The sequence below is a fragment of the Hyalella azteca genome, unplaced genomic scaffold, assembly GCF_000764305.2.
Source record: "Hyalella azteca isolate HAZT.00-mixed unplaced genomic scaffold, Hazt_2.0.2 contig14362, whole genome shotgun sequence".
NCBI lineage: Eukaryota > Metazoa > Arthropoda > Malacostraca > Amphipoda > Hyalellidae > Hyalella > Hyalella azteca.
This window is the reverse complement of record NW_025944252.1, coordinates 30433-43588: the sequence shown is the minus strand read 5'-3', so window position 1 is coordinate 43588 and position 13156 is coordinate 30433. Positions and strand designations below refer to the sequence as shown.

Sequence of the window (13156 nt, the reverse complement as noted above, 5' to 3'; positions counted from 1 at the left end):
GTTTTAATTAAAAAATAATCCATGTAAAAATCTGTAATAATTCCTGTGGCAGCGTATCAATAATTAATACTCATATTCCAAAATTCATACAGATCCGTTAAGTATTTAAGGAATTATGAGTGGCCCAATTGCGCGAGTCCGCTGGCGAGTCCGTAGAATTGTCGATCGAGTACTCAATGGGCCTTTTAACTTGATAATGAATGATTGAAACATTCGAAACGTCGTTAACGAAATAGAAATGCCCATCGGTACCCTGATTTTCGATTTATCTGTGCAAACGGAAAAAAAATATTGTTCGATATGTTGGGAAAAACTAAAAAGAAATTCGCCAATGAAACAAATTCTCTGGCCTTCAATGAAACCTACATAAAAGAACAAATTCCGCCTACCTATACTACCTTGTATTATTGAGCATGATTTATATGAAGCATCATCTTTCGCGTCACTAATTAGGGACAAAAGCAAATATCTATATAAAATTTAATTATCATATCATTAGTGTGATGATGCTTTATTTTAGGCTGTAGTTTTACATTGAGGTCTGTGGCTATTCAATAATAATAATAAAACTCGNTTACATTGAGGTCTGCGGCTATTCAATAATAATAATAAAATTCGTGCAACCAGTTGATTTCACGAAGTTTACCCTTACTTTTTTTCTTCTGGAAAACAAATGAAGTACGTTATGCGAACTCTCATGATAGTTTCTTACTTTCTTTATCATCAATTAGAGGAAAGTAATTTAAATCATTGAGGTATTTCTCATCAACCTAATTGACAATAGGTAATTGATACCTATGTTTTAGCATTTTTATTCCCTTTGAGCAGAAATTGTTCCCTAATCGTGAAGCAAATAAAAGCCATGCGTCATGCGCGCACTCTGATGGCGATCGTGGAAGGCTTGTTCTCGACATTCAGGTAATTTTTTCATCATGTACTCATTTTCATGCAATTTTATCTACTAAAACCTCGGTAACTATATCGAAGCAAATTGATTCAGGGAAAGCCGAATAGTTATAATTCATTATAGGTGCTTGTAAGCAAATTTTAACCTATAACAATGCGCCCCCTACAATCAATTTCATTAACCTGAGAACGCCTCATCTGCCGTTAGGTCGCGCTCGGAACGTGCGAATGTTTACAATTTGTTGACAAATTTCGGTCCTTGCATATTGCAACATGGCCGCTACGTTCATTTCCGGTTATTTTTTCATCTATAACTTGAGAATACTAATTATAAATGTACGTGGACTTGGAAGAGTATGGCCGCCATAAAAAAAATTCTGGTAAGCTTCAAAAGTTTGAATCCTGTGCTTTAATTTCAAACTGCTACTAAAAGTACAAGATAGCTAGCCTAATAATTTACTAAGAACAAGTTCTAATTATTATCAAAGGCTCAAGATTCAATGATCTGTATTGCGCTTTCAGGCGTTTCTAAATATCAAAGTTTTTTCACAGACTTCTGAATTTTTCTATCAATTTGTCATGGTTTTGAACATCATTTAATGATACTTAATTAAGGTACTCAACAAAATTATTAGCTAGAGCTAAGGCATCTTAATCCAACATAACTTCAACTCTCAAATTCTGTATTGCATATCCTAAAATTACTTAGCCTAGCTAGATGTAAATTGAGAAAGTTGCAAAAAATGTGCTATTGCAGTATTGAACAAGCTTCTGACAGTAGGAACTGACTTGCTGTTGTCTGTTGATTGTTTGTTGACTTGTTCAAGTTGTTGTCAACTTGTCTGCCTAAGCCCTAAGACAAAGGAAATATTGGGCAGAAGCCACCTTTGAATTGGAAAAAATGGCTGTGATTCCTGTGAATATGAACTATTTATATTTAACCCATTGCAAATTGCAATAGCCTTTTTCTAATTGCTTCAATAGAAAAAAATTTCAAATGGACTATTTTTACCTACAAATTTTGAAAATCATCAATGAAAATATGAAATGATCATATTTACTAAATTACTAGGTACTTACTAGTGAGAACAAAATCTACTTCCTGAATGGGATTTTTTCTCTTCAAACCAGACCTGGATTTTTTGAGCAGTGATTTCATTGCTTTGAGCTGTGAATACCATATCCATGTCATAAAAAGCCATTCATAAGTATTAAGTTGGATTGAGACTGAGTCCATTTGAGTTGCAAACTCATTTCAGAAGTCCTGTGCAGATGTTGGCTAACCTAAATTGCTAACTTCACTTGAGAAATGGCAAAAAGAACATTTGTCTTCAATTTAGAGACAATTGAGCACATGATAATATATTGTTTGCATTTTTGTTGAACAAACAACACACCAAAGTTATTATGCAGTCTGACTCTGACACAGATCGGGAATTGTCCAACTTTTTCTGAAATATTGCAGCTCTAATATCACATAATTTCAGTAGGTATGAAGTCTCGTGGCTCTAACGTCATGTATTTTATTTTGATTGAAAAAAACCACAGTTTGCATTTCTCAAACATGACATTTCATAAAATTTTCAACTTCTGCAATCTGCTTTACTTTAATGCTCCTGCAAAATATTCTGCAGAACATAATTATCGTAATAATAACAAGTCAACTTTAATGTTTCATTGAAGAGCGTGCATAGTTGCTGTCATGTTAGAGCAGTCAGGCTGCATTAACATGTGTTAGTGTTTGGCTTATGGTAAAGACTAATGTTATTGTTGCCATTTGACGTTTAAGGTAAAATTAGAGATTTGGGGTAACACATGCAGGGACTTTGCAAATAAGTTTACAGCTTGTAAATGGCTTTTCATGGCCAGGATACTGAATTCATGGCTTGAATTGAATCACAGCTCAAAGAATGGAATCATGGCTGGCAAAGTCATAAATGCATGGCTTGACAAATTCAATGGCGGCTTGCCAAGTAGATATATTCCTTGCCTGCTCTGATTTGACTGCAACTAAGAAATTGCCAACAAAACATTTTGGTTCACTCATTATGCAGGAATTTTCAGCGGGAGCATGGTACTGGATCTGTCTCTTATACACATCTAGATGTGTATAAGAGACAGGAGATACTGTCAAGTATTTCAATGCTAACAGCATCAAAATCCACACAGAAACGTAAAATTTTAATAGGTTTTACACTGAAATTTACGATCCTATTGCACATAACCTGTCTCTTATACACATCTAGATGTGTATAAGAGACAGGAATAATACTGAATGTTTGCAGGTCTAGATAAGTTTAAATCGTAAGTTCAAATACGTACTTCGATCATAAATCATNGAAGCTTCTTAACCGATGTCATAATTGTCATTGTCATTTTTTACGTCATTGATATCATTCTGGAACCAACGTAAGTAACTAAGGAATTTCCCAGTTCAAATATTTATTGATATATTTATATAAATTTCAAAACTTTACGTATTTCTAAAGGGAGTTGTGATGAGACCATGGAAGTCGAACCGTTGAGTTTAGACCATTGCATTGATTGCAACTTGCAACAGAGGCCCAAGGGCCAAGGGCATGGGGCCTTGCGAAGGGTTAAGACGGCGGACCGCTGCACGGCGGTGGACCGACATAAGTACCTCTCTTCATAGACTTCCACTATGCTGCCTAAGCCCTAACCTAAGACAAAGGAAATATTGGGCAGAAGCCACCCTTGAATTGGAAAAAAATGGCTGTGAATATGAACTATTTATATTTAACCCATTGCAAATTGCAATAGCCTTTTTCTAATTGCTTCAATAGAAAAAAATTAAAATATTTCTTCACTTGAGAGGCATTCAAGCACATGATACTGTATTTTTCAGATTTCTTATGAAAGAATGCAGTTAAAATGTGATTCAGGTCACAACCAACACTTTGCAATAAGGCAAATAACGCAATCATCAACAAGTTTAGGGTAACCTAGATGTTATCAAATTGTTACCAACTAAGCAATGAGCTGCAGGGTAACAGAAATAAGATAGATCTGAATAAAATTCTTACAAAGTAGTCTATACTGAGGGTGCATCAATTACTGAAATGATTTCATTTGATTTAGTTGGAATTTGATTATTACATCTGTTCAGATGCAATGATCTGCAACAATATTAATCAGAAATATACACCAAGTTTGAACTATTACCATTTATGATAGATACAAAATTATATAAGTACATAGGAAGATTTGCCTGCTGTGTGTTATAAATTTTGATCTAATGTGTCTGCCCTGTTCCAAGATATATTAAAGTTTAAACATCAATACATGAGGGAAATAAATAATTGTTAGTGGGGTTTTATTAATTTTTAATATGACATTCATATTGCAGGTCCTTGACTCGGTGCTAGAATGGATGATTGTGGAGAGACCATATCTGATATACAGAATTACCTCTCATCCTTCAATAAAGAGATCCAGCAAGTAGACTCCCACATATCTTCAGGTTGGTGCTGATGTCTTCACACAAGTCTTATTCTGTTGTATTAACCCAATATTGTCGTATAATTCCAAGTGATCATAATGCTTGTTGCTGAGTGTTTACAATTGTTTAAATTTGTAATCACACTCTAACATACCAAATAGTGACTGTAAGCTTAGACTTTTGTGTATATATTGACTCTAATTTTGAGCAATAAATTAGTTCATTTAATGGTTTGGCTTAGGTTCAGAATTTCAGCTGCTTGTAACTAACAACTATTCTTATTTCACACATATGAACCATAGAATAAAATATTGCTTAGAGTTGGCACTCAGATGCACTTTATAGAGTATATTTATTACTACAGGTTTCTGTAAATTTTTTTGTGGTTTGTTGTGTATCAATACAATAAATTTGGAATCCTAACCAATATATTAGGTTGCTGACATAATGAAAATCTTAATCTAATTTTCATCTGCAGGTGAAGTGGCTCAAGTGTTCATAGATGAAGCTGGCCGCTACTACTACCAGCCTCTGGAGGGCGCTCCCCAGCAGGTGGTTGTGGTCACTGAGGACGACGAGCAAGATGGCGACCGAGAGGTTGAGGAACACACCATCAGCAGTGGTGACAACTCCAATATCACGCACACCGTCGTCATATCTGAACCTACGCAGTCTGTCTCAGGTCCCAGCAAGAGACCAGTTACATCAGGCACTGCAGATGGTAGTGGTTCGGCCACAGCAGCGCATCGACGGGCGCCTAGCAGTACTAAGTCTGGACGCGTGTCTAATGAAGTTCAGACAAAGGACGGAGAAGTGGCTGACCAGCTGAACTTGTGTAATGAGTCGCGTGTTATAACCATAAAGAACTCGGGCTTAATGGGAGCTGACGGTGCTGAAGATGATGAAGCCCTGCAGTCTCTGGCTGGAGCCATCGCTTCTGTTGGCGAAGATGGCTTGTTGCAAGTAATTTTATTGAGCATATTTCCCGGAATTTTTGTCCTTGCTGGTGTTGATTTGGTGTTCTAAGCATTTCATAAAGGGTTAATTGTTGATGACATGTTTAGATACTGGACACGTTCTGCGCCATAAGATTACAAGTGAGATTATACTTTCAAACTTTTACCACATAGCAGACTTGTGACAATTGTGATGATGAAAATATTCACGGTTAAAAGCTGTCTTTCTCATATCAGTGACAGGAACTAATTTTGGCTTACATCTGAAATAGAAAATTATTTCTGGTGGATAAATTTCATTTGTATTTCAGTTGCGGGAAGGCAGCGCGTCCGGCGCGAACCAGGTAATCCTGAACACCGGCAATAGCAACCAGATCGTGACGATCGTACCATCGACCACAAACCCTGGCGAGATGAGCTACGTCCTCATCGTGGAGCAGAACGCAAATGACGGCGGCGGCGACAAGGACCACACCGTGTACGACTTCACAGAAGGGGAAGACGCCTTCACTTTCTCTGATGACGAGGAGGACCCACCACCCAGGAGCGGCGTTCTCATCAACAGCAATAGCGGCAGTAACAACAAACAGCGATCAGCGATACGGCGCTCACAGAGTACCGGGAGCCAAGCACACATGTGCAATTACTGTAACTATACGAGCACTAAAAGATACCTGCTCATCAGACACATGCGCTCACACAGTGAAGAGCGGCCGCACAAGTGTTCCGTGTGTGAGAGAGGCTTCAAGACACTTGGTAGTCTGCAGAATCATCTAAATACGCACACAGGAGTCAAGCCACATCGCTGTAAATTCTGTGACACCGGCTTCACTACCTCAGGTGACTGCTCTGTACTGCCTGTGTGTTTGTTTTGTGTGCTTAGGTTGGCACACAAATGCTCTTTGTAGAGGATTTGTGCGTCACCAAGTGGTGTAATCTATTCACAAATCTAGTTCATGGCCATACAGGCCAAAAACTAGATTTTTTTTTTTGCTCGTTAGTCAAATTTAATAATTATGAAATTCAATTCATAATCTCGCTTTATATTATATTAAAGTTAAGCAAATTTATATAGTTAGCATTTAAAATTGAATAATATGATTATCATCATTGGTCAGACTTAGAGCTTCTCTAACTTTTATAAAGAATTGTTCTTCTTGAGGTCAATTGAAAGAATTGATACCGAATTCTAAATATTCCTTTAAACATTTCTTACGATGAGCAGCAGCCAAGTAATTAGTATGTAAATCCTGTAAAATATTTATAGTACCGTAGTTATTGTTGGGCGCCGTCCCTCACAATGTGTATTTATTCACCTGGATGAGGCATATTTATTACTCAATGTATAGTTGCTGTGTTGCTGCGAGTCCAAAGAAGTAATGTTATTACAATGTGGAACACCCGGAATTCTCAATTCAAAAGCTTATTATTTACTGTTAAAAAGAAATAGTTTATTTCCATATTTCTTTATATATCTTAGGATTGATCAGGCTTTTTTTTTCTCAGTCATTCAACTTTCCTGTCATCGTCTTTTACAATTTTCTATTGAGATTTACACTGCTAATTTTCAAGTGCATTGATCAAATTTTTGCTTCTATGGGCAACTTAAATTTGCTGTTTTTAGCATTCATTGCTTCTCGAGCTCTTATAGTACTCCCAGCAGCAGACTCTTTCAACTATCTCTAATAATAATGATAACAAATTTAGAACTTGTATTCTGTACAAACTGATGAATGGAGATTTCTCAAATTTAAAGAGGTTTGTAACAGTTTGAGCTTTCTGTCATGTTTGTTATTGCTGAAATAAACATCCCTTCGTGCTAACCGATGCATGATCCCCAGGAGAGCTGGTGCGCCACGTACGCTACATCCACACGCAAGAGAAGCCTCACAAGTGCCCTGAGTGCCACTATTCCAGCGTGGAGCTCAGCAAACTGAAGCGCCACATGCGATGCCACACTGGCGAGCGCCCCTACCAGTGCATCCACTGCACCTACGCCAGCCCCGACACCTTCAAACTCAAGCGACACCTCAGGATACACACCGGCGAGAAGCCCTACGAATGTGACATTTGCCACGCCAGGTTCACCCAGAGCAACTCTCTCAAAGCCCACAAGCTCATACACACCGGTACGATCATTTATTACTGATGTGCATGAGTAATTAAGCATTTCTTTTCAAACTTGACCTCGAATATTTATTGAGTTCAACTCTAAATCTGATTTGGCAGATATTTGCTGGAAGGGAATATTAATGTTTATCTTATGTGCTGCTTTAATATAATTTTGTTTCATATGATGTTGACCATTGATGAAATTCTTGTGTACCTCCTGGCCGTTTATATTCATTTTGAACACAATACGTGAGTTGTGAGTTCTTTAACCCAACCACTCTTTAACAATGAATGTTCTATGTCCGCATTCAAAACTTTTGGAATGACTATTTGGGAAAAAAATCGGCATTGGGATGTGCTCTGCATTGTAAGGTCAGGTATACCACTATATTGAGTTTAATTTATTGTAGCTGTACTGTTATTGCATTTGCCAAGGTTAGCACTTGGAAAGGTAGCGTTAAACATGGGTCTTAGATTGATTTTACAAATATTGGGACGTGTAGTAGAGCGATGACGACTAAAATTTTATGATGTGTGCAGGCAGCAAACCTGTATACACATGCGAGTTGTGTCCTACGACATGTGGCCGTAAGACAGACCTCCGCATCCACATCCAGAAGCTCCACACTTCAGACAAGCCGATCAAGTGCAAGAAGTGCACGAAGATCTTCCCTGACCGCTATACCTTTAAGCTCCATAACAAGACTCACGACGGTGAGAAGTGCTTCAAGTGCGACTTGTGCCCCTATGCCTCGACCTCCTCAAGACATCTTGACAGTCACATGCTGGTGCACACGGAGCAAAAGCCTTACAGGTGCGTACTGTCATGTTGTTGAACATAGATAGAATTGGCCAGACAGGCGCGTGCACATTCATGTCGAGAAACATAGAGTAAGCCGAACAGGCACATGCACAGTCATTTCGGTGAACATAGAGCAGGCCGAACCGGCACGTGCGCAGTCATGTTGGTGCACACGGAGCAAAAACCGTGTAGGTTCGCCCTCGGTCAAACTTTGGCGCACAAAGAGCAGACGCCGTGCAGATGCGTGAGCCATCTTGGTGCACACTGAACGAAAGTCATTGTTTTTTTTTTTTTAGATTTTCTTTCTGATGTTGAATTCGTGTGCAGATGCGAGATGTGTGAACAGTCGTTCCGTCAGAAGCAGCTGCTTCGGCGGCACCAGAACCTCTACCATAACCCGCAGTACATTCCACCCGCCCCTAGGGAGAAGACCCAAGAGTGCCCCGAGTGCGGCAAGGCTTTCCGACACAAAGGTAAGGCAGTGACTGATTGTTCTTCATATAAAGTTCAAGGTTACTGTTATGGAACTACCACCCATTGGTGTTTCAATGCAATACAACTTGTGTAATGTATGAAGAGACTCATTGTGATGCCAGTGGTGAAACAACTTATAAAGCAAGTTTTGGAAACTTTGTAATGCAATCAATGTGGTCACAGTGCCATTGGAATTCTCTAAACCTTATGAGGTGTAAATACTCGCCAAGTAATGACTTGAGTGTTTCTGTGCAGGCAACCTGATCCGGCACATGGCAATCCACGACCCCGACGCGTCGGCGCAGGAGAAGTCCCAGGCGCTGAAGCTTGGACGTCAGAAGCGCCTGCAACTCATAAACGGCCAGCAGGTGAGCGCCGCTAGGGCGTGGCATGCGTGATAGGCAATAAAAACGGCTGTGTAATACTGTATGCTGGCTGGTATGGGCAAGGATAGAACGTGTGTGAGGGATAGTTGTGTCCTTGTTAAAATTTTATTTGGGTAACTAATCATACTAATTTTTTTACTCTGTAGTGTATTTGCTTTTTGCATATGTTCAGGTTCTGGTTTAAAGTTTACATGTTAGTTGCAGGTTGGATTTGACTGCGGGTTGTTCGTGTTCAGACAAAATGTTTGGTTGCAGGTGGAAGTTTATGGCGCGGAAAACGACACAACAGAGGACGAAGATCAGCTGATGTCGGTGGAGGGTGACGACGGCAACCAGTACGTGGTGCTGGAGGTGATCCAGCTGGCGGGGGGTGAGGGGCACCACGTGATGGTAGGGGGTGAGGACCTCCCTCTGCACTCCGATGGCAGCCTCCTGCCTGCCTCCCCTCTTGTTGTGTCCCAAGACGACCCCGCCATCAACCCCACCATCTTGGGGCTGCAGCAGCCGCTCCTGCCCGACGACATCAAAAAGGAAACCAAGAAGGAAATGGACACCTGCTTTGGCTTCGACGAAGATGGCGACACTGGACAAATTCATTTACAGTTTGGCGAGTGAAGATCCCTGATGTACCAGCAGTACGGCTGGTGTAGCGGAATAATAATGATGCGAACAGATATCTTTCTTGACTTTTTTACCTAGAAAGCATTTTCAACTATCGCGAGTTGGAGCTTCATTCCCAGTGTTCTGATCTCCATTAGCTGTGTAGATTTGTTGAAAATTCTCCGATTTATTGAGTAATGAATTTAAAATATGTACATTACTTTGAACGTGGCTGTTGTGTTTGGTTGAGCTTCTCGTTTAAGTCTTAAATATCAATGTATATAATGATTGTACAAGTGATCCTGTCAAAGGTTATTTAAGTTGTTGATAATTTCAATTAAAACTGCGGGAATATATATTGTCAGAATTCAAGTCATAAACTGCATTATTACGCTTAAGTGCTACGTACTTCAATTCATCTGATATTTTCACTAATTTCGTATCTGCATTAGGCAAATTGAAGATATACAATACTTTCACGTGTAAGGCTGATATGCTTCCTCATTATTCTTTGCCTGGCAAGTGCTACTTCGTGCTAAACTGAAATTTTTGTAATAATTACTGAATAATTTTTTTCGTGTTATTTGTACATAATAAGTTAACAGATCTCATAAGAATTTAGATATTTTGAATTTGAGAAGTACCTATATATATTTTCCGAGTTTTTTGTGATACCGCAGGCAGCTGCGAACAATTCGATTTTTTTATTTGCACGTGTTCTTATTTCCTGGGAATTCATGTCAAAAATCAATTGTTTTCTTTGCATTCTATATTAAGTTGTGCGTATTACTCTCAAATTTGCTGATGCAGGTTCATCATATTTTGCCAACGACCTCCCACTCACTGCTTCCCAGTCCTCTTTGTTATTTCAAAGTCGCATTTTTGGTGTAGTTTTCTGCAGCAAAATTAGTTTAACGCCTAAATTAACGACTCGTATCTTACCCTAGGATTGCGTACAGACTTACTACATCGGCGCTTTATATCAGTCTTACCCTCAGTATGTCAATCTCCGGAATAGCAATCCGAGGACGTTTGTACGCAACATAGAACACTTTAAAGTTGTCGTACGTGGCGGCAACCATCAGTGCAAGTCATTTTGCGCTCAGCAGAACGTATCCATTTTGGGAAGTAGGTTTGTGACAATATTGCCCCGGTTACTCGTGTCAGGCGGTAGAGGGTTAATATGGGTTTGATTTTGTAAAAGCACATTTAGCAAGATATTTCCAAGCTTATTTTTGTGTTTTCCCATGTACAACAGTTCAACAAACGTCCAATGTTGAAACTTTCATGAATTTGTCATCCGTGAACTTTGTTTTACATTCCTTCACACTTGGCTATTATTGAAAGTATCGATTGTACCATGAGTTGGTTTGTCCTTACGGACGTCGGTTGCTGAAATGTCAGAAATTTGTTCTATGACGCGACTACTTGTAAAAATTTACGCAGTTGAACACAGCGCAACAGTAATAGCGGTGTCAGTCTTATTCAGGCCGTTGGACCTGTTGCCGACTCTGGGCATCGCAGAATTTTCCCAGCTTGTTGGGGGTCTCGAACATGCAACTCGTTTCAATTTGGCTGCGCTTGACCGCCCGGCTACCTCGCTTATGTTGACCAGAAATGTCATGGCTAACTGGGATGGTACCCGCAACTGGCTGCTCCAAACCGGGTACTCTGTACTGTAACCACTTGGCCACTTGCTGAGGTCCGGCCTGGCCGGGGTCAGAAAAATGCTGAACCGAGCGTTGGGACACGGAGTACGGACATCGCATAGGGAACAAAGATATTGTCTGCGGCCGTCACTGACCGCAAGGACCTGTCAGTGAGATTGATACAACTTAGTATAGTATAGTATCTTCGGCATTAAATAAATAGGCCTGTCGCCGATTCTTGTACTTTTCTTGACTAGACTGGCCTTACGGACGGTAGATTTAAAATCGCTTCTAGATATTCTAGGGAGAATGAAGACTGTTGGGACCTTCGGCGTAAAATAAAATTAATGAAAATCCATATAATATACAACTACAAGTACCTGAAAAATAAAACGGCCATATCAATCTTGATTAGCAAATGCAGATTCTATAGAGGCTTTTATTGATATTTTCAAGCTAATTATGAAAATAATCGTTCAAAATAAAAAATTTTTTCATTGCTATTTTTGCATCAGTGATCTCATTTAGATCACTGACAGCGACATTTAGATTGTTAAAGCGACAAATCTCAGCGACAGGCATTTAGATTGTTAAAGATGATAACGTCGCTTCCAAGTCTCACAGATACGAGCTAATTTTGGGCAATTTTCCTGAAGCAAACAAAGGTGTTGAGCACGACCATCGTGTTCCAGACTGCGCCCGCGTGTACGCATACTGGGTTCGAGGAGATTAGCTGTTTTTTTTTGTGCTATGCTGGAAACTTGCTTTAATTAATGGGTTGACATTGAAGCTGGTGATTCAGCTCTGAAATTTTACATCTGTGATTATTGCACCAACAAGTGCAGAGTCGATTTATGTTATTTCGAAATTGACTTGCATGACTTGAGGCTAATGCCACTGCGACTACTAATTTATATAATTCAAGTCTCAAAATACAGCTGGTATCTGGATAAAAAGACTCCTTATTTGAGTAGAGCACACGTTTTATTATGATTAACTCCATGAAAATTTGCTTCATCAATCCTGTACTTCTCGAGAAGACTTCCTCTAGCCTCGTTTTTCCATGCAGAACTGCAGTGGACAGTCTATCTCAGGAATGCGTCCATCGCCAGGTACAAGGAAAATGGAATTGGGGCCTCCACAGCGTAAATGGATGTAAACAGTTTAATTAATTCACTTATAACATATTCCACTCTTAAACTCGCCATGAAAAGGGCACAGCCAATAAATGCTGGCAGGCAAGCAGGTGAGATTAGATGCCAATAGCTGGTATCTGGATAAAAAGACTCCTTATTTGAGTAGAGCACACGTTTTATTATGATTAACTCCATGAAAATCTGCTTCATCAATCCGGTTCTCCTCACTGCTCGAGAAGACTTCCTCTAGCCACGTTTTTCTATGCATAACTGCAGTGGACAGTCTATGGGTACGTACACAGTGAAAGCAGGTTTGCCCGCGCGGGCAACCTGCTCCAGCCTGCCACAAGAATGGACATAGGATAATAATGTAAGTGTTCACAGTGAAAACATGTACGAATAGGCTTCTTTATTCTATGGTTTCAGGCGCCAGCCTCAGCAGGTAACCAGCACGCTGGCAACCTGCTTTCACTGTGTGCGTACCCTATCTTTGGAATGCGTCCATCGCCAGGTACAGGGAAAATGGAATGAGGCCTTCACAGCATAAATGGATGTAAATAGTTTAGTTAATTCACTTATAACATATTCCACTCTTAAACTCGCCATGAAAAGGGCACAGCCAATAAATGCTGGCAGGCAAGCAGGTGAGATTAGATGCCAAATCACCAATTAAAA

The 13156-nt window shown here is 39.7% G+C and overlaps 1 protein-coding gene across 2 annotated transcripts; it reads left to right on the top strand.

The window, feature by feature from the left end:
- Positions 1–701: 701 nt before the first annotated feature.
- Positions 702–11003, top strand: LOC108671475 (transcriptional repressor CTCFL). Of its 2 annotated transcripts, none has more exons than XM_018159025.2 (9): positions 702–918; positions 4274–4387; positions 4845–5329; positions 5634–6162; positions 7164–7451; positions 7975–8248; positions 8564–8709; positions 8966–9078; positions 9352–11003. In XM_018159025.2, exons 2-9 carry the CDS (start codon positions 4294–4296, stop codon positions 9709–9711), a joined length of 2289 nt encoding a protein of 762 aa, XP_018014514.1. In that variant the 5' UTR covers positions 702–918; positions 4274–4293; the 3' UTR covers positions 9712–11003. The 2 variants fall into 2 exon arrangements, with proteins under 2 accessions (XP_018014514.1, XP_018014515.1); XM_018159026.2 differs by lacking the exon at positions 702–918 and adding an exon at positions 938–1286.
- Positions 11004–13156: the final 2153 nt, after the last annotated feature.

Coding starts and splice junctions, on each gene's coding strand:
- LOC108671475 (XM_018159025.2), top strand. CDS start 4,294: ATGGATGATTGTGGAGAGACCATATCTGATATACAGAATTACCTCTCA. Junction 8,249..8,563: donor ACGGAGCAAAAGCCTTACAG/GTGCGTACTGTC, acceptor ATTCGTGTGCAG/ATGCGAGATGTGTGAACAGT. Junction 8,710..8,965: donor CAAGGCTTTCCGACACAAAG/GTAAGGCAGTGA, acceptor GTTTCTGTGCAG/GCAACCTGATCCGGCACATG.